This window comes from Eucyclogobius newberryi, unplaced genomic scaffold, assembly GCF_026437365.1.
Source record: "Eucyclogobius newberryi isolate DKJ021-1_F unplaced genomic scaffold, fEucNew1.0.hap1 SCAF_7, whole genome shotgun sequence".
In the NCBI taxonomy this organism is placed as follows: domain Eukaryota; kingdom Metazoa; phylum Chordata; class Actinopteri; order Gobiiformes; family Gobiidae; genus Eucyclogobius; species Eucyclogobius newberryi.
In genome coordinates, this window is record NW_027316389.1 from 32,651,238 (window position 1) to 32,672,209 (window position 20,972).

Below are 20,972 nucleotides of genomic sequence, written 5' to 3' on the forward strand. Positions count from 1 at the left end.
TATAACAGGGATATTCTTGATTTAACCCAGGTCTAAAACAGTATTATTCTAAATCAAGCCCAGGTCTGAAATAGGACTTAATCATTGCTGTACTGGTTCTAAACAGGGACCAGAACAAAGGAGGACAAAATGGGGAATACATTTACTTTAAATTCATCACCAGAAAGAGTTTCCCGCAGTTTGAGAACTCCTCCAGGTCATTGGGTTGGATATGTGTACATGTTTTGAGAGACAATCTTTATTCTATGCAAAGTCTACCAAAGTGATAAAGAATTGAAGCAAGTTCTTGACATATTTTGCAGACAGTAAATTGTACAAAATGTCCTGGCTGTTGAGGTCACATTTCCCACTTGTGTTTGTTTGTTTAGGCAAGGACAAACCCTCTCAGAGTATATTATAAAAGTATGCATGTAATGTGGAACCGGTCCTGCAGCTCCACTAACATGCACTTTATGACTCTTCAGAGTCAGAAGCGGAAAAGGTTTATTGTCATGGTCAGAGAACAAAATTCACAGGCTGGGAACTTGCTTTGGTGATTCAGTGCAACATAAAACAATGAACAATGATAAAACAAAGGATCGGCTGTGATCCGACCTGCTCGTCCCAGAGTCCTGGAGACGTACAGGTCCTGCAGAGATGGAGGTCTGCAGCCGATCACCTTCTCAGCAGAGGCACAATGCGCTGTAGTCTCTGTTTGTCCCTGGCTGTGGCTCCAGCGTACCACACGGTGATGGAGGAGGTGAGGATGGACTCAATGATGGCCGTGTAGAACTGCACCATCATCACCGCTGGCAGCTTGTAATTATGATGTAATTACGATGAAAAACATGATTTAAAAGTGGCTTGTGTTGGTAGAATGTGCAAAAACATGCAGATATTAGAAACATCTTGATATTGTAAATACATAATTACATTTCATATCATATAACAGCTTTTATTGTTTTAGACAAGTCAATAAAATACAAAGTTCTTATGAAGAACACGTGAGCAGAGGTGGGTGGAGCCACACTTCAGGTGTGGCGTCTCGTTGTATTTAAAAGGGAAACATCTCTTGTGCTTCTTCCCTGAATGTCCGCCCCTTTAATGTATTTAGCAAAGTATCTGTTTGAGTGTACAATACATTAATTAAGTATCACCATTTATTATTACAGCGGAAAGAGTAACCGAACCCTTTGATAAATAAGTGCACCGTCACTTTAAAACGTATCAATTACAAGTACATTTTTTGAAGTAACTGTAACTGATAACAGCCCCACCTCTGCCCTCAGTTCACATATTCAAACAAGACATTACAGAAGTGTTTTGACTGTACAGACTTTACACCAGTCAGATGATCTCTCTCTCTGTGAGCCATTAACACCGAACGCTTCAACAGAGACGCCCGTAAAGTGATGCGTTTATGACAACATGAGTCTGCACTTGTAAAAGCGGCGTCCACGTGAGCTTACAGTGTTCTCTCTTCTGTGCAGGACTCACACAATGACAGATGAATGCCACATGAGCAGCTTCTGTACATTTCAAGAGTACATTTCACTTCAGTCAACTTAGTTCAACCGAATCCATGCAGAATGTTTAACCAAACCAACTGAACACGAACTTGAGAACAGGTATAATTGTTACAGTTTACTGTCAAAACGCATATTTGTTGACCTGCTTTATCGTTCATATCTCTGTAATTATGTGTCTATCTACATGAAACAAAAACTGACACATAGTTCAGTGTCTTCTCTGTCAGAATAAATAAACTAAGGTGAAATCTAGTGTTAAAAGTGCCATTATTATAAGTTAAATGTGACAAATATGTGGACCCAATCCCTGAAAAATAAGTAGCTGAGTATGAAACACCCGCAAGGTTTGTCTCTCTGTGGAGTTTGCATGTTCTCCCAGTGTCTGGTCTCCTCCATTAGCACAAAATGACTCCAGTTAAGTGCCTTTCCATGCCGATCTGGATCCCTGAGCGCTGTGCGGCATTTTCAGTTGGGATATTTCTCTCCAAAACAACGAATCCCACATAGAACTAATCTGAAATTGTGAATGGCCATGAATATAACCCATACAAACCATATGACTTGCTACTATTTGCTACTCCTCTTCAGTGCTCTAATGTTGAGCTTCCTTCATGTTTTCTCTTCAGTCTTAGTAAAAGTCAAGTGTAGTCTTCTGCATACATAAGACTACTTTGTGCGTTCCAACAGTCAAACAGACTGAGTCCTGAGTGATTCCTCGAAGAATGCGACGTGGTTGTAGGTGATGAGAGGCGTTTGCTCTCCTAAAATGGCCCCTGTGAAGTTGGGTCGTTTCCATGCATAAACCATACTGTTCAGAAAGCCTTGTAATGACACTGTGGCGGCCTGTCAACACACACACATCAGGGTTTGAGTACACGCCATACACAACTACATGTGTAAAGATATGCAACTAGTACACAGACCAAGTAAGTGTCTGTGTAGTTCTCTGAAATTCATTATGATTAGGCTGCGACAAAATGTGCATTATAGACCCAGGGTTCTTTATCTTTTATTTTCTCAGCTAATCATTCAGGAACAATTGCTATTCACGAAGAATAACTGAGCTGAAAACTTTAGGTGTGTGTTTTTTATTGCCTATATTTAGTTCAGCTGCTTAATGTGGGCTCTGTATGTGGAGATTACAATGCAGTTCTTTAAAAAGTGTTTTTTTCTGATATGTCAAACTAAAGAGGACCGAGCCCTGGTGTATCCTGACTATAATGTGTCTGTGATAATCTGAATGTTGTGTCATATTGGGTATATCCTGATCTGTGCGGCACCTCGCTCTACATCTGTGGCTGGACTGTAAAAAATACAGCCTAGAATAAAGGACCAAAGGCGAGATGGACCAATGCCAGTGAGCTGTTTGTGTCTAGGGTTATAGCTCTTTTAAGAGTCCTAATATATACATTAATGTGCCGTCTGATTCATTTATATTTGGTGATTTTATTGTTAAATAATATTTGCTTGTGTCATCCACTGAACTGCTGTGTCTTCCTTGAGGTTAGGGGCCTCTTATTGTTTTTTTAGTTTTTTTTTTAATCCATCTATCTATATATATGCGGTAAACAAACATATATATACTGTAGTTTGTCTTTACCTGTATAACGTAAAGTGGAAAAAGTCTGGACTGCTCAGTCGTCCAAAGAAGCACAAAGAGAAGCAGAGCTGCACAGGAAACAAATCTGCTTTAGTCAACTGTTAGATGGTATATTAGGTACTAGTAGTAGTAGCAGTAGCAGTAGCAGTAGCAGTAGTGTACCTGGAGTCCAGCAGAAGACGATGACCAGCACCATCTTTCTGACCGTGTGCTTGACATGTTTGAACCTCTTGCAGGACTGTCCATCTCCCTCCACAGGGAAAAAGCCCTGCTGCTGCTGCTGACCCTGCTGCCACTTAAACACCTTATTGTAAATGACCTGCGGCGGAGCAATGGCACAGTGGTCAGAGAAAAGCACCAAGAGCACTACAATACGTATGCATTATTATTCATTACTCATTTATAATATGCTGCCTAATATGATATTTTTAATTGGGCAAAAATAATACAATAATACTGCAACTTATACTGTGTCCGTGTGTATATTTTGTAACAATTAGTACTAGGGCTGCAAAAGACGCAATATTGGCTGCCACAATACTCAATTAGATATATTTTAATAGCACCAAGGTCCTCAATCTGACAGAAATATACTGTTATGAAAAGAAATGTTAAGAAAAATGTATTTTTTTCTTGATAAAAAAAAAAAATCTTTATTTTGACACTGTTTGACTTTTGTTTTAATATAACTGAAAAGATTATATTGAGAAGCGGTGGACTAGAGTATTAGATATTTGTACTCAAGTAAAAGTACAATTACAAGGACTAAACATGCCAAAAGTGTACTTAAATAAAAGTACAACTCTGGAATACTCAAAGTGTTAGTTACTAGTTACTAAACATTTAATCTAAATAAAAAAAATAAAAAAAAGTAACATTTTAGTCAGTCTTTTTTTATTCAGATTATGTTATGAGAATTGACAAAAAGACTGATCTAAACTGTAAATGCACTGGATAAAAAGCTCTTTGGGTGTTGGACTTACCGTGCAGGACAGTAGAACTACCACCACAGTGAAGAACAGGACATAATAGACGGGTGCTCCTGTCTCGGGGCCCTAAAGAGAGAAACATGACATCACTACAGTACCTCAGTACAAATGTAAGCACAACTAAAGCAGTCAATAAAACATACGTGATGATCACGGTCGCCCGTCCGAACGTGTAAGAACAAAATACAACTGGAAGAAAAACAAAATCAATATTAATGAAGAGAGAGGGTGAATTTTCACTTATATAATCATGTGAGAGGAAGCACAAACTCACTCATTGCAACTGCCAGTGACTGCGGCCCTTGTTTCCATATGCTGCTTCCAAATATATGCTGCATAAATCAGGTACAACATAATGTGGAATGACCTATGGAAATCAAAAAGTTATAATTACTCTTTCTCTGTATCGACCATGTTTCCACTGAGCATTTTATTTATATTATAGTATATTAGTATTCATTTAGTATTGTTCTTTTGTGCGCCAAAGAGAAGTTTAAAGGAGACATATTATGCTTTTTTTCCAGGTACTTAGCATTGAACTGTAACATCATTGTACATTTTGTTCATTCTAAACCACAGTATTGACCTAAAACATCTTAGTACTAGAAACAGGTCCATTGACTTCCTGTTCAGAACTGCAGAACTGATAATAACAGGCAGGAATCAACGTTTAAAGAAATGTGTGGTGAAAGTGTTTGCAAAATATTGAAATATACAATCATGGTGAATGTTGTTAAGAATGGCAAAACTGAATAATTGTGCATGTTGTTCATAATAAATCTCACATGCTTCAAAAAGTGCTGAAAATATAAAACAGATATGTATGTAAATTTACTGTAAGTTCACATTTAATACATTTAAAGATGTGTTGTCACTTGACATAATATTGTATAATAAATACTGTTATCAGGGTACTCCCAAAAAATGTAAAGATATATCATTTTTGCCAATATCATACAATAAAGTCTAACACAAAGGTAAAGCGATGCAACTGAAACAAGTAGACTCACCACAGCAGAACAGAAAGGACTATTTCTCTGGTTCTTCCACTCTGAGAACAAATTCAACAGACATGATTAAATGAAATATGAGATAAAGAAGGGATTTGGTGGTCCGTGGCTCACCTGCACGTCCTCACTCTCTGCTGGCCTCGTCCTCCATCCTTGAAGCACTTTCTTAGACTTAAGGGCGTAACTGTTGACCAGCATGAACGAGAGGACATAAAACACCTGCGACACAAAGAGGACAGTCGTGAGGCTATGACACACATGAAATACATCGTTTGTCAGTTCATATTTCAGAACTGTGAACAGAATCCGATTATTTAAATATAAATCTCAAATCGAATCGCATTTTAATCTACATTTTAATCCCACATGCTCCGGTACATTATGACCATGGTTTTCTTTTTAGACCCATGTTAAGACAAGACATCATTCACTCAACGCTTCTCTGAATATACTTTTCTGATAAATATCAAGATTTTTTTTTTGCAATTATTCTAAAAAGTGGCAATGGTTGAATCTGTCTCTGGGTTTAAGTATTTTATGCCATGACTGGACACATTTATCTGTTTCTAAGCACACTAAAACATGAAGGGGCTGAAGCATTTCCCTGAGTTGCCAAATATTGAAATCATACATAGTTCCCATATCTGTAACAGGAATTCCAAAAGACCATGAATGACATTGAGTAACACCATTTGTAAAGCTAATCCTCTGCTGTTTCTTATTAAAACACTGAAATGAGTTGGTTTTTAAAGGCGCAATAGGTCACTTTTCTTTTCCGCCACCTGCTTGTTTCTATGAATATGTAATTGCTTTGCCTGGTATATTCCACAGCATGGCTTTAAGGGCTGTTTCTGATATTTACTGTCTTAAAAACACATTTCTAGCATCTTAATTATCTACAACAAACACTGCTAGCCCTGAACATGTGCAATACTGATGTAACCATGTGCAATACCATCATATTCACGTGCAATACTGAATTAACCATGTGCAATACCTGTAAATAAGAGTGTTCTATTTTGTTTTTATTCGGTCTACTTACCTGCTAATAGTATTACCTAGTCTTGTGCTAGCTATTTTTACTTTATTTTATTTTAATTTTATTCTATTCTCATTATTTTATTATTATTATCTTATTTTTATCTTTACCTTTTTTATTTATATTTAAGTATTTTATTTTATTTCCCCCCCTCCATTCCCTATTAAGATAGGAGAGGAGTTTTTGTTAATAAGAGTTTTTTGTTTTTGTTCATAAGAGGAGTGTGTTTTTGAAACTTCCTATAATCTGTCCTTTCCTCCTGTTTCTACTGCAGTGTAACAAAGAAATTTCCCCTTGTGTGGATATTAAAGGTTCATCTTATCTTATCTTGTGTTTTGGCGCCACAGTAATGCTAATGAAAACTAGCGTGCTAACAGCAGAATAAACCGCTTAAGTTTACAAGCATGTTTTACGACTTTCTGAGAGCAGTGCTGCTAACATCAACTAGCACGCTAATGGGAGAATAAAAACATTGGAAGTTTATAACAGTATTTTACAACATTAAGAGGCCAGAGCCTAGTTTGTACGTCGCCATGTGTGAACAACAACTAGCATGCTAACAGGATAAAAGCGTTGTATAGATGCTTTTATAATATATCTGTGCTGGGGCAAAACCAATTACTTTATTCCAGAACAAATCTGCTACAGGCATTAAACTTAAACTAAACTGTAAGAATGCATGTTTTTTGTGGTACTTTTGACATGGATACCTTTAATGTCATACTGGGGAACACTCAAGACAAACGAGACAAAACAATAGCATCTCCGTGGAGACAAGCAGGTAGCAGAAAGGTTACACTGTGCACCTTTAAGTGTAGCCAAAAACATGATGCCAAGCACTAGCAGCGTCATAAACAGGTTATAACCCTGCTCGTCACGTTTGTATGATATCACGTAACATCTGGTGCATGACAGGTTGTAAAAACAATTTAACAAACACAAAATGCCTGTGGGATTTGCCCTTGTGCCTTTCCCCGAAGAGCTGCTTTTCATTTAAGTATTTCACTTCTGAAAGTGAATCTAAATATATGCTGAAGAGTCAATGATTAATAGAGAGGTGACAGAGTTTGACTGACTACAGCTTTTCTCCACACTCAGAAGTCCTTCTCTGAGTACATTTGTAATATGCCATTCAGAAATATTTAAAAACAACCTGTCAAACAAATAATCCCACCGTTTTTAACAAATATGTGGGTTTGGAGTAGCACAAAACGTTGTCAGGCTGCGTTCACATCAAATTTGTGATGAATTAATCCTGAACTAAATCACAACTACAACAGGACCAAACGTGAAAGAGATAAAACTCTTGTTGTGGACGTATGTAAATCTAGCACAGTTGTAGCGGTGGACATCCTACCAGAACCAGGGGAAGGCCGTAGAGACAGAATGTGGAGTTGTATTTTGGCGCGACAATGTTGGAGGTGGTGATGAACAGAAGCACGGCTGAGGCCAGGAGGTCAGCCAGAGCCAGCTGCACCAGGAGCAGCCTCTGCAACAGGAAACGTGTTAGACCACAGGGAAAAAGTCAAGTCTATATATTATGTTTTCAGTTTCTCCTTTTTTTGTTAGGGGTTGTCACAGTGAGACCAGAGGACAACAGATGCCACAATACTTAGATAGTATGTGCAAAAGTACATCAACAACTCTGGTTCATGCTTAACCCAACTCTCCACTGCTTCCAACTTTAGTAAATCAAACTTTAAAATGTCCAAAATTATGTATTTGATGTTGAGAAGAAAAATAAATACATAAAAATACATAGTAGAAAAAACTTCAGTTGTAGTCATCTGGACTCAGTTTGAAAAAATAAAAATACACCACATTTTTGGGTTGTATAGACTGTTATTATGATAACACTTCTTGCTATGATGTAAAATGTATAATCATTATCTTATTATAAGTGGATGATTAAAGGAAGTACAGCCTTTTGAGCAGCAGAAATAATAATGAGGTGGTTTCTGTGTTACAGAACAAAGCACTCACCTGTTCTTGGAGATTCCTCCATCTCAATATTGAAACTATAAAAACCGACAAACTTCCAATGACACTGCAAATCACACAAGCATTACAAAATCAGATGAGGAGGATTTATACATGAACTGTAAAAACCAATGCATCCAAGTACTTTTGTAATTTTATATAATTTAATTTCCCCTCACTCACATCACATGCAAACAGTAGATAAGGAGGGTGAGTGCCAGATGTAATGTAGAGCGTGAACTGCTAACCTTTGTACAAATTATGTTTATATTCACCATTATAATAGAATACTTAGCCAACAGAACTGTGGTTTTCTCCATTTTTGAAACAATTTATTATTGTCAGTCCGATTTAGTTCAGAGAGAAGTTGGCATACTCTTTTATAGAAAAAAACAATTAAACAATTAAACAAAAGTTAAGAGGATAATTTACCTGGGTGTAAGGAATGCAATATATACGTAAATTATGTGATTTATCTGAAAAAGAAAGAAACTTTTATTAGTATTTAGCCAAACACTTACAGCAGAGAATAATGTTGAATAATATGTACATTTAGATATAACCTACATTGTCTTCAGACAGAGTGGAAGAACAAACAGTCGAATTCTCAGCCATGGCCATGGGTACATCCACCTGCTCAGATACTCCAGCCTGAGTCCATAAAGTATCTTCACCTGTCCTACAGAACACCTGTCCCACAGAACACCTGTCCAAGCAGCGCACTCCTCACCTGTCCCACAGAACACCTGTCCCACAGAACACCTGTCCAAGCAGCACACTCCTCACCTGTCCCACAGAACACCTGTCCAAGCAGCGCACTCCTCACCTGTCCCACAGAACACCTTGTCCTCGCGCTCTTAACTTGGCTGTCACGTGTTTTACGCCTCCACTTGTGAAGAGATGCCTACAGAAGCTGTAAACCATGAGGCAAGTCCACTCGGAACATTTAGTACAATAAAAACCCGTTTCTCCAAGTCAAGGCTTTGAATGGATTTTTCAATTTTTTGATAAACCCCATGAGTAATTCGCTGTAATTGCGTGAATAAAACTCACCAATAACATAAAATCACCGACGATTTTCTTTACTTTACAGTGACATCTAGTGGTCACATCCGGTCATGCACGAAGAGAACCCACACTAGAGAAAGGCCTGACGCCAGCGTAAAAAACAGAAGTCGAATTTTAAACGGTTTGCAAACATTATTTGGCCAATAAAAACAGAAACATGGCAAACTTATTTTCTTGGAGGCATAAGATAAACTTGTGTGTTGTATGACTAAAGTGTATAGCCAATTGAAATTATTTAAATGAAAATAATTGGCCCTGAGTCTTGGTGTGTGATGCCCCAGAAGGCTTATTGCGTCCCTTTATTATTTAGTCTTAGTAATTATTTTGTCTCTTGTGCACGTTAGCTTTTCTTAAAAAGAAAGATATAAATAGAATGAGTCATCACAAGAAAAATCTGCATTTGAACTAGCTGCGGAATGTTGGGAAATAATCTCTAACCCAGCAATATTGACAAAAATAAAATAAAATAGACGGTACCTCTGCCCATGTATGATAGCTCAATAGAATAAACAAACAAATAAATTAGCTGACTAACTAACTATTGTTTTAGGAAAAGATAAAATGACATTGAACAAAATTGCATGTAGTATTGACAGGCCATAAACACAATGGCACTCATAAACAGATACAGATAAGGTCAAACTCAAATACTATACAATATATTTTATATGTTATATAAATTGGATTAGATAGAAGCTTAACACACATAAATAATACTTTCCATTTAGGCGTATTCAATAATTTGTTATGAATGGCAATGTTTATTTTAATTTTTGTTGTTTTTCTGTTCCTATAAGCGTTTGGAGAGCTAATATAGAAATTAATTTATTATTATTAAATTAATTTCTTCTTCTGCTTCTTCTTTGCTGTTTTATGGTGGTTGGCATCCAATTGTTGCATTACCGCCAGACTTTATTCCTCAGACTTTGTCGTAGTCCTCAGACTGTCGTAGTCCGTAAAAGTACTCCTTCCATTGCTTTGGTGTTACAAAGCCCATGAGGTCATGATATGTCTTTGTTTCAGAGACCAACCGGCTTTATTCCAGGGAGACTCTTCTTCATCTTCCTCTCCTTCTTTGACGTTCGGTGCTTCCACCGTACAGCTTTATTCTTTAGGCTTCATTCTATAGGCTTTAATATGTCCACTGATGTCGCTGCTTGGTAGCCGTGCGTCTACGAGACTGGGCGAGGACAGGAGACCACCCCCACCCCCATCTCGTCACTCTGATCACTCTGACTCCCCAAAAGCAGACCCCCATCACTCCGACTCCCACTCAGCGCTTTCTTTAGACTTCATTCAGACCTATACTTCAGACTTTATACTTCAGACTTTATTCTTCAGACTTTATACTTCAGACTTTATTCTTCAGACTTTATTCTTCAGACTTTATACTTCAGACTTTATACTTCAGACTTTATTCTTCAGACTTTATTCTTTAGACTTTATTCTCCAGACCCCCTCACCGCCACCTACTGTAGTTAGACTTTAGACTTTATTCTTTAGACTTTATTCTTTAAGAAGAAGAGAGGCTTGGAGTGCCGAGGAGAAGGAGGAAGAAGAAGAGGATCTCATGTTGTTGTTGTTGTTGTTGTTGTTGTTTTATGGCGGTTGGCATCCGAGTGTTGCATTACCGCCAGACTTTATTCCTTAGACTGTTGTTGCTGTTGTTATTGTTTTATGGCAGTCGACAGCCGAGTGTCGCATTACCGCCAGACTTTATTCCCCAGACTTTGTCGTAGTCCTAAAAGTTGTTCTTCCAGTGCTTTGACCTCCAGTGCTTTGACAAAGCCCAAGAGGTCATGAGATGCCTTTGTCATTAAGCCTGAAGAATGAAGCCTAAAGAATAAAGCTGTACGGTGGAAGCACCGAACGTCAAAGAAGGAGAGGAAGATGAAGAAGAGTCTCCCTGGAATAAAGCCGGTTGGTCTCTGAAACAACAACAACTATTCTAGTCACAAAGACATATCATGACCTCATGGGCTTTGTAACACCAAAGCAATGGAAGGAGTACTTTCACGGACTACGACAGTCTGAGGACTACGAAAAGTCTGAGGAATAAAGTCTGGCGGTAATGCAACAATTGGATGCCAACCGCCATAAAACAACAACAACAACATTGTATCCTATAGAAGTTCTTCCTCCCCTCAGACTTTGTCGTAGTCCTTAAAAATTCTTATTCCATTGCTTTGGAAGTACAAAGCCCATGAGGTCATGGGACGTCTTTGTCGTTTTATCCTTTAGAAGTCCTTCTTCCATCACTTTGGCGTTTCTAGGCCCATGAAGTCCAAGCGCGGTAGAACATCCTCTTGCTCCTCATCCTCGGCTCAGTCTCCAACACCCCCCACCTCTATAAACGTTTACCCAGCCCTGTGCTACATAAGTAAGCAACCACAGCCTGACACAAACCCTGTGACTGGATCGCCAGAACGTTCCGCAGATTGAACTCCCGCCCATTATTCCGAAACCACAAGGCCAACCCGGCCCTTTCTCTATCATAAGCCTCACAGCAAATCAGCAGATGCTCGACAGTCTCTGGCACCCGACAGCGACCACACAGACCGGTCGGATGCTTGCCTATCCTACTCAGTGACCAATTGAGTCCAGCATGGCCAATCCTCATGCGGGCGAAGGCCCTTTCCTCCCACGCGTTCCTGCCCATAGACCCGCATCTCGGCGCTGCAGGTTGAGTTGGGGGAATTGCCGTTACGGCTCCGGAGGCTAGAACTTCTGTTGGCTTACTGGGTGAATGTGCAAGGTCATACGAGCTCTCACCCGGTGAGGGACTTTCTCAGGGTTGATGGGGGGCAGAGTAAGGCTGGCGGTATGGTTTTCAGCCAGGTAGGAAATGCGAAGGCGCGGCTTGCGGGGGTTGGTGATCTGCGTGTGAGCCCGTCGGTGGCTTTGTCTGCTATAGCTCCGTGGAAGTTTGTCCCGGCTCCTGTTGGTGTTAGCTTGCATGGCAAGCTTAGAGGAGTCGCTGGGAGGGCACCGCAGTTTGCCGTTCAAGCGCTCATCGATAAGCACTCAGGTGATGTGTTTATTTATACCGACGGGTCTAGGGATCCTGAGAGTGGGCGTACTGGCGCCGCTTATTTTGTGCCTGACCTGGGGCTGGCGGTCAAGAAGAGGTTGACAGATCGCCTTTCTGTTTTCACGTCGAAACTTATAGCGATACGGTTGGCGTTGGAATGGGCGGAATCTGCTTTGCAGCGTTGCGGCATTGTGGTGGCCTCTGACAGCCTTTCTGCATTGCAAAGCATTAAATCTGGGAAATCGGATTGCAGACAGGATGTGTTGAATGGCATCTTCTGTCTGATGCTCTCCCATGTTGTTGTTTTATGGCGGTTGACATCCGAGTGTTGTTGTTGTTGTTGTTTTATGGCGGTTGGCATCCAATTGTTGCATTGCCGCCAGACTTTATTCCTCAGACTTTTCGTAGTCCTCAGACTGTCGTAGTCCGTAAAAGAACTCCTTCCATTGCTTTGGTGTTACAAAGCCCATGAGGTCATTATTCCTCAGATGTTGTTGTTGTTGTTGTTGTTGTTGTTGTTGTTTTATGGCGGTTGGCATCCAAGTGTTGCATTACCGCCAGACTTTATTCCTCAGACTTTGTCGTAGTCCTCAGACTCTGTCGTAGTCCGTAAAAGTACTCCTTCCATTGCTTTGGTGTTACAAAGCCCATGAGGTCATGATATGTCTTTGTGACTAGAATAGTTGTTGTTGTTTCAGAGACCGACCGGCTTTATTCCAGGGAGACTCTTCTTCATCTTCCTCTCCTTCTTTGACGTTCGGTGCTTCCACCGTACAGCTTTATTCTTCAGGCTTCATTCTATAGGCTTTAATATGTCCACTGATGTCGCTGCTTGGTAGCCGTGCGTCTACGAGACTGGGCGAGGACAGGAGACCACCCCCACCCCCATCTCGTCACCCTGATCACTCTGACTCCCCACAAGCAGACCCCCATCACTCCGACTCCCATTCAGTGCCCCTAGCCTGTTCTCTATATCTGCCCAATCAAGCTCCTCTGTTCCAAGGAATCTCCCTGCAGCTCCAGCAACGATCCTGATCCTTTCAGTCCTGCCCCGAGTCTGAGCAGCACAGCCCACAACATCCACCATAAAGAGCACAAAATCCTCCCTATCCACAACCAGGGCACTCTCACTAATTCTGGAACCCGCACACCTGGGACCTCCACTCCCGAAACCCCCACACCCCTTGGGAGCCACACTGGCCCCTCCCACCTCGCCCCGGCTGGGAGCAGCGCCGGCTCCCCTCTCCGCATCCACTCCAAACTCGCCACTTGAAACCCTCCCGACTGCATCTGCATAGGATACACCCCGAGAGACCCCCATTTTCTGCACCTCAGCAGCTCCCCCGCCAAACCTGCATCCCCCGTAGGCAGAGCCATGTTCCTCCCCACAGCCACAGCACCTCAGTCCCGCACCCATGTCACACCTCCCACACTCGTGATCTCCTGCACATTTACCTCTTTGCCTCCCTCCACAGACCGCTGCAACACGCCCAAAGCACTGGCACCCAAAGCAACGCAGGGGCGGCGGAACACACGGCCTAACGTCACGGCACATGCACCCAATGAACACCCCACCAGGCAGGCACCTCCCCTCAAGTGCCACCACCACCGACAAGCCGCCACATCCCACCCCAAACCGGGTCACCCTCAAACGCCCAGCGTCCACCACCGCAACTCCAGCCAAACTCTCCTTAACTTCATCCACAGACGTCGCCGTAGGGACACCCACGACAACTCCTCCGACCGTGTCTCTTTCAGCACCAGACACAAGAATGTCCCTTCCACCCAGACGCCCAGCTCCAATCGCCCTCCGCTGCCGAGCCGCGTCCCCGCACACGACCAGCAGCGAGCCATCTCCAAGGACACTCGCACTCCTGACCACTCCCACAGCCACAGCCAGGCCCCCCGACAATGCCACCGAATTCCACTCCCCAAAGGATGCACCATCCTGTGCAAGCTCCACGATCACCCCACAGTCTCTGCTCTCACCCCGGACATCAACAGCCCCAGCCTCATCCCGCTGCTCATTCCCAGAACCCTCGGACGAGCCAAGGGACTCCTTACGTTTCCGGGCACGTGCAGGCAGAAAAGGCCGCTCCTCCACGACATCCGAGTGTTGCATTACCCCCAGACTTTATTCCTTAGACTTTGTCGTAGTCCTAAAAGTTCTTCTTCCAGTGCCTTGACTTCCAGTGCTTTGTCCTCAGACTCTGTCGTAGTCCGTAAAAGCACTCCTTCCATTGCTCCGGTGCCACAAAGCCCACGAGGTCATGATATGTCCTTGTGTTTCTAAAGACTGCTAACACTTGGTAGAATAAAGTCTGAAGAATAAAGTCTGAAGAATTAAGTCTGGCGGTAATGTAACACTTGGTAGAAGTCTGAAGAATAAAGTCTGAAGAATAAAGTCTAAAGAATTAAGGCTGGCGGTAATGTAACACTTGGTAGAATAAAGTCTGAAGAATAAAGCCTAAAGAATAAAGTCGATGGCAGTAAATGCACCTTTTCAGTTGGCTGCCAGCTGCCATTAACACAACACCAACAACAAAAACTTGGATACCAGCCGCAATAAAACACCGAAGAAGAAGAAGAAGAAGAAGAAGAAGAAGAAGAAGAAGAAGAAGAAGAAGAAGAAGAAGAAGAAGAAGAAGAAGAAGAAGAGGAAAAAGAAGAAGAGGAAAAAGAAGAAGAAAAAGAAGAGGAAAAAGAAGAAGAGGAAAAAGAAGAAGAAAAAAAGAGGAAAAAGAAGAAGAAGAAAAAGAAGAGGAAAAAGAAGAAGAAAAAGAAGAAGAAAAAAAGAGGAAAAAGAAGAGGAAAAAGAAGAAGAAAAAAAAGAGGAAGAAAAAGAAGAAGAAGAAGAAAAAGAAGAAGAAAAAGAAGAAGAAAAAGAAGAGGAAAAAGAAAAGAAGAAAAGAAGAGGAAAAAGAAGAAAAAGAAGAAGAAAAAGAAGAAGAAAAAGAAGAGGAAAAAGAAGAAGAAGAAGAAGAAGAAGAAGAAGAAGAAGAAGAAGAAGAAGAAGAAGAAGAAGAAGAAGAAGAAGAAGAAGAAGAAGAAGAAGAAGAAGAAGAAGAAGAAGAAGAAGAAGAAGAAGAAGAAGAAGAAGAAGAAGAAGAAGAAGAAGAAGAAGAAGAAGAAGAAGAAGAAGAAGAAGAAGAAGAAGAAGAAGAAGAAGAAGAAGAAGAAGAAGAAGAAGAAGAAGAAGAAGAAGAAGAAGAAGAAGAAGAAGAAGAAGAAGAAGAAGAAGAAGAAGAAGAAGAAGAAGAAGAAGAAGAAGAAGAAGAAGAAGAAGAAGAAGAAGAAGAAGAAGAAGAAGAAGAAGAAGAAGAAGAAGAAGAAGAAGAAGAAGAAGAAGAAGAAGAAGAAGAAGAAGAAGAAGAAGAAGAAGAAGAAGAAGAAGAAGAAGAAGCTGCTAACGTACGCTGAACTCTGTACGCTGTACTCTATTATAATATCTGAGGAGTACAAGCACGGTACAAGCTGCTGCTGTCCAAAAGCCTTGTCAATAAAGTGATTCAAAGTGGTGACGTCAAGAGTTCCACGTTGGCTCCGGTTGGCCCGGACGTGCGTGGCCCGGACGTGGCACTTCACTGTCGGCTAACTACAGCTGTGCGAGCGCCGAGCCGCTGCTTTTGTTCCTGGTCGAAGCGAGCAAAACAAACAAACCCGTACATTCTGTGGATCTGAGGAGCAATCATGGGGCTCACTATCTCTAATTTGTTCACCAAGCTTTTCGGCAAAAAACAGATGAGGATTTTAATGGGTGAGTATGGAAAAAGCGACGGCTGCCGAGCTAGCTTCACGGAGAGAAGCTATTGTCACGATTTAGCCTGGATAAAAATCGTAAAAAAGTCTTTAAAACTGTCAAATTTGGCTAGTTTTCCAAATGGGATTACATTAATTACTAAAGTATCTTGATAAATCGAGTCTTGAAGGCTGTGTTTGTATTCAGAGTCGTTTCCCTTTCAACCAAGCTAACACCGTTGACAAATCGGCACTACCGTAATGTCGTTTTAAGTTCATTTTATTTTTTTATTCGTATTTTCTTTTACACTGTTTTACATCGTTTCTGATCTTCCTTGACCAGAGTTGATGAATATTCTTTGACCTTGTGTTGCCGTCTTTTCCACGTAAAGGGGGGTTATGCAATATGCTGCAGTCTTCGTCTATGAGCCACTTCCTTTATGTCAAGTGTCTTGTCATTTATTGCCTTTAACACAATCATGCTTTTACGTAACTTTAATTTCCTACACTGGTTCTCATTTGAGACAATGGCCTGTGTTGTAGATGCGGCCTATGAACAGTGTATTGACCCTCAACAGTTAAAACACACTACGCCATTGTTGATTCGGTTATTGGACGTCCAGACGGCTCTTTAAGCAGCTTGTAGAGCACCAAACATGCTCTGGCTCTGACAAAAACTCAAATCCTTTAAACTTTATCTAGGGTTTTACCATGTGTACCTGGGATTTGACCATGTGAACCAGGAAGTAATCGACTGATCGTGACTCGTCGACTATTGAAAAAAAACAGTCGAATTTTGATGGTCGTAATTGTTATCTCAAGTATGTACAGACTCCAAAGCACATGCAGAGATACAGACATTGGCGTTACTAAATCAAAAATACACTGTATTCTTAAATCTTTTCTATTGACAAGCCTTCAGTCATCATATTTCACCATTTATGAAGTTGAAAATAAATGTTTAAACTGTAGAATAGAAATAATTGTTTGACTAGTCATCTAATTATTCATTTGTTGACTAGATGTTGGAAAATGGCAATATATTAAAATTTGAATATTTATTAGATTATAGTAGAGTTTATAGTCAAATGCTACAAAAAATATGATTTAAAAAAAGTAGTTATAAACATTCAAATAAGGGTATTGTGTGATGTTTCTGAACTTAAGTGATTCATTTCACTTTCCCTGATGTTTAAACCCCGACTATTAAGTCTAAAGACTGTTTTTTCAGTGGATTAATTGCCTAAACAGTTTGTATTGAGGGATAGTAAATCCTGGTGTGGAAATGGACACAAGTAAAACTACTGCTGTTACATATATCTCTTTATTTACTTTATTTTTTTATGTTTGCAGTTGGTCTGGATGCTGCTGGGAAAACCACTATTTTGTACAAGCTGAAGCTGGGGGAAATCGTAACAACAATCCCCACAATTGGTAAGAAATACATATTTGCCTTGACACATTTTAAAGGAGCGCTATGTAACATCCCCAACCGGCTTGTCCACATGGATTTATTACTGCTTTGCCTGGAATGATGCACACTATCATGGATTATTTTATTTTTTTTGTTCAACCACAGGTGTAGGGATGGGCTCTGTTCAAACTGAATATCTCCAAACCTGTTTCAAAAATGATAATATAACAACAACTGGTTTGTGCGGAGAATACAAACACTTTACCAAACATTGCGCAGGAAAATAGCCAATCCAGTACTGAACCAGGACTATCCCAGAATTAATATAAGACTAAACCAGGACTAAACTTGAATTGAAGCAGAATTAAACAGGGACTAAACCAGGACTTAACCAGTGAACTAGAGAAAATATATTTGTACTATTCGGAAGGGCTGGATCAGAGCGTTTGAACGGCCTGATCTGGTTAAATAAGCCTGGTATTCACCTTATACTTCCCTGTCCCCAGCACTTCTGTTGATATGGCATTCCCGGTTGAGCAGGAGAACGAGGGAAAAGTGTAAAATGTTCATGTGCAACAAGTTTCTCCGAGCGGCCTGAAAACGGCTCTGTGTCTGTGCAGAGCTTATTTCCCATGGAGATCGGCAGCGCTGCGTAAAATAATACAAGCGGAAGGAGGATTACAATGCATGGCGGCGCTCAGGGCATCTTCCGGAACAAAGCAGATGGGCCGTGTCACCACAAATGAACGATAAAATAACTCTCCTCTTCAAATAAATGAGTATTTTTATAGAATTTATGAACTGTGTAGCTCTGTTTTGTCTGAGGTATCCGAATGAAGGCCCGGTCACCTCTCCACAGATCTGACCTGACTTGTAACTGCCTGGTGGTGCCACATGCTTGTCTCCATGAAGATGGATACGTTTAATGCTATACTGTGTAACGCTCCGGGCAAAGCAATAATATCTCCTTTATACACGCAGAAGAAGTGTTACAAAGTGCTCATGTGATTTGGGTCGTTCGTGTCGGTAATAATGTAATGTAGTAATGTTTTCCTCTGTTTCATTCCAGGTTTTAATGTGGAGACGGTAGAATACAAGAACATCAGTTTCACAGTGTGGGACGTGGGCGGTCAGGACAAGATCCGGCCTCTTTGGAGACACTACTTCCAGAACACGCAGGTAAAATGCGACCGTCAACTAACCTACGTCAACGCAATTAGTTTGGTTCTTTTACTTGAGCTCAAAGCAAACGCTGGCTCACGTGTTGGGATCAGTCAGATAACATTCCGTCATTGCTGTTGTTTCTCGTTAGTCTTTAACCGCAGTAAAGATACGGTGTACAGTGTGAAAAGGGAACACTAAACAGACGTGAAAAAAATCCTTATGCAGGTTTTTTAGCATGTTGTAGGGTGCGGTCACACTTATGTTGGGTCACACTGACTTGCATTCTTTTCATTTGCATTCTGTCTCCATGGTCACTTCTTGCTTAACTCATTTTGACAATTGATTTCCTTCTAATTGAAATGAATTGCTTGTTGTTGTCATTCTAGGGTCTGATCTTTGTAGTGGACAGCAACGACAGAGAGAGAATCACAGAGTCAAGAGAAGAACTAATGAAGATGGTATGTGTTCATTATTCTCAGTGTTTTTCATAATCAATCATGTGCATTTAAGATAAGATATTCCTTTATCTTATCTTTTTTTAAATGTTATTTAAATGTTTCCCTCTAGATTGACCCTTTAGTCCTTTGTGGTAGTGGTAAAGGATCCATATTGTGGCAACATACTGATACTGACTGAACAAATTTAACACTGCCAAACGGCTCAGGGTTATTGTAGCAGCGGAGTTGTTCTCAGCCCCAGATTAGAACCATAAAAGAATTTACACCTGAACTATTTGGATTCAGTCATCATAAACCTGCATCACTTTCATTCTGAGTGATCATGTGACGGCCTGTTGTGTTTCCACTTATGTTTTACTGTGCCACACCTAAACGGTAAAAACAAAAGGATGAGTGTGATGTCACGAGTGAGTCTGTGTTTATGGGGGTGTGACACTGGGCTGAATGTGCTCCTGGTGAATCTGAGGAGGCCGGATCAGTGGAGCAGCGACAGCTCTGAGAATGATGTTTATGATCCGACTGAACGAGAGCGGGCTCAGACAATAGTTTGATATGTAACACAGAAGGTTTCAGTGAGAGCAAAGACACTGCTCCTCTGGTGCCTTAAGGTGTGGTCTAGTGTAGAAGTACAAGTAACAGGACTCTTAATGAGAATAAAAAGTGCTTTTGTTTTATTATTTAGTTATGTATTTGATAGGAACAGGTTATGTTCATGAACATATATAAATGACAGTGTGAATAGGACTGATTAAACCAACTGAAATCCAGTTCATCCTCAGAGTCCAGCTCCAAACCAGCCTCTGTGTCTTTGATCTCACACCAACTTCATCAGCAGAAAATATAGGCCTGTTTTACTATTGTTTAACTTTTAAGTGATTTAAAATCAATCCTTAAGAGCAAATTCATGTTTTATTTTGATAAAGTATGGTAAAAATGTAGGTAGAGATAACATTCATAAATAATGCAGGCAATAGTAGTTATATTTGTGCAGCGTCCTCCAGCAGGAGCCGGAGCCTCAGGCGCCACATGAAGGAAACGTCACTTTAAACTGTATTTGAACAGGGATGTGTCTCACACCGGTGTGAGAGCATGTGCCAAAACGTTTGATTCAAGTGTTTCTTTTGACGTTCTTGAAGCATGAGAATAGTTCTCCAGAGTGCTTGTTACTATGGCAACTCAGAGCCAACTCTGGTTAGCTACATTGATGGAACAAAATAGAGGATTGAATGAGCCTGGATTGCCCAAATAAGACAGACTTTTCTCAGTCTCCATGGAAAACCCTCATGTCTAAACTTTCATACTTTGCGAAGAGGAAAAATGTCCTTTGTAGTGTGATCTTACATTTAACATTTTACCAAACTCTAAGGTGCTTTTGTACATCTGAGATGTGGTTTGTTTATTAGTGGCATCAATTGTAAATTCTAAATAGGATGTCGATTGTCATTGACATTAGTGCATCATAATCATTTTAACTGGCCTAAATTAGTTCTGCGAGAAATAAAAAAAAGTGTCGCACTGTAAAAAAGGTTAGTCTAGAGCCTTGTGCTGGTGAAAATCCATGTTTTGACATGAATATTTTAACTATTCTCTCACAGCTCCAGGAGGACGAGTTGAAAGACGCCGCTTTACTGGTGTTCGCCAACAAGCAGGACCTGCCCAACGCTCTGTCGGTCAGCGAACTCACCGATAAGCTCGGCCTTAACACCCTTCGCAGCAAACACGTAAGTATCCTACCAAAAATAATGAAAAAACACATTCCATCATGAGCTGCAATCTAATCACATTGTGCTTTTCTTTGTTGCTGCAACTCAACAGTGGCACATCGAGTCCACCTGCGCCACCCAAGGCACCGGTCTTTATGAAGGACTAGACTGGCTATCCAATGAACTGGCCAAGAATTAAAGCAAGAAATACAGCGGCTACAAAAATAAGAAATGGTAAACTCCACGAGGACGCCAGCCGGACATCCACTC

At 40.7% G+C, this 20,972-nt stretch overlaps 2 protein-coding genes across 2 annotated transcripts in view; one reads left to right on the plus strand and one right to left on the minus strand.

Annotated features, from left to right (window-relative positions):
- Positions 1 to 1,591: 1,591 nt before the first annotated feature.
- On the minus strand, positions 1,592 to 14,347 carry LOC140348514 (uncharacterized). The gene is made up of 13 exons (XM_072434445.1): positions 14,105 to 14,347; positions 13,801 to 14,038; positions 13,377 to 13,509; positions 8,559 to 8,618; positions 8,130 to 8,193; positions 7,504 to 7,635; positions 5,222 to 5,326; positions 5,108 to 5,148; positions 4,241 to 4,292; positions 4,092 to 4,163; positions 3,271 to 3,427; positions 3,109 to 3,176; positions 1,592 to 2,351 (listed from the first exon to the last, which is right to left on the minus strand). Exons 1-13 carry the CDS (start codon positions 14,345 to 14,347, stop codon positions 2,196 to 2,198), a joined length of 1,521 nt encoding a protein of 506 aa, XP_072290546.1. The 3' UTR covers positions 1,592 to 2,195.
- Positions 14,348 to 15,748: 1,401 nt separating this feature from the next.
- Positions 15,749 to 20,972, plus strand: part of LOC140349089 (ADP-ribosylation factor 4-like) — a 6,139-nt gene continuing 915 nt past the window's right edge. Inside the window, exons 1-6 of the mRNA XM_072435309.1 lie at positions 15,749 to 15,982; positions 17,317 to 17,397; positions 18,447 to 18,556; positions 18,928 to 18,999; positions 20,595 to 20,720; positions 20,815 to 20,972. The exon at positions 20,815 to 20,972 is cut by the window's right edge and continues 915 nt beyond it. Coding sequence (XP_072291410.1) covers positions 15,916 to 15,982; positions 17,317 to 17,397; positions 18,447 to 18,556; positions 18,928 to 18,999; positions 20,595 to 20,720; positions 20,815 to 20,901 — 543 coding nt within the window. The 5' untranslated portion in view covers positions 15,749 to 15,915 and the 3' untranslated portion in view covers positions 20,902 to 20,972. The remainder of the gene's footprint in view (positions 15,983 to 17,316; positions 17,398 to 18,446; positions 18,557 to 18,927; positions 19,000 to 20,594; positions 20,721 to 20,814) is intronic.

Coding starts and splice junctions, on each gene's coding strand:
- LOC140348514 (XM_072434445.1), bottom strand. CDS start 14,347: ATGCAACACTCGGATGTCGTGGAGGAGCGGCCTTTTCTGCCTGCACGT. Junction 3,428..4,091: donor TAGTTCTACTGTCCTGCACG/GTAAGTCCAACA, acceptor GCTCCGCCGCAG/GTCATTTACAATAAGGTGTT. Junction 2,352..3,108: donor TTCCACTTTACGTTATACAG/GTAAAGACAAAC, acceptor GTGTGTTGACAG/GCCGCCACAGTGTCATTACA.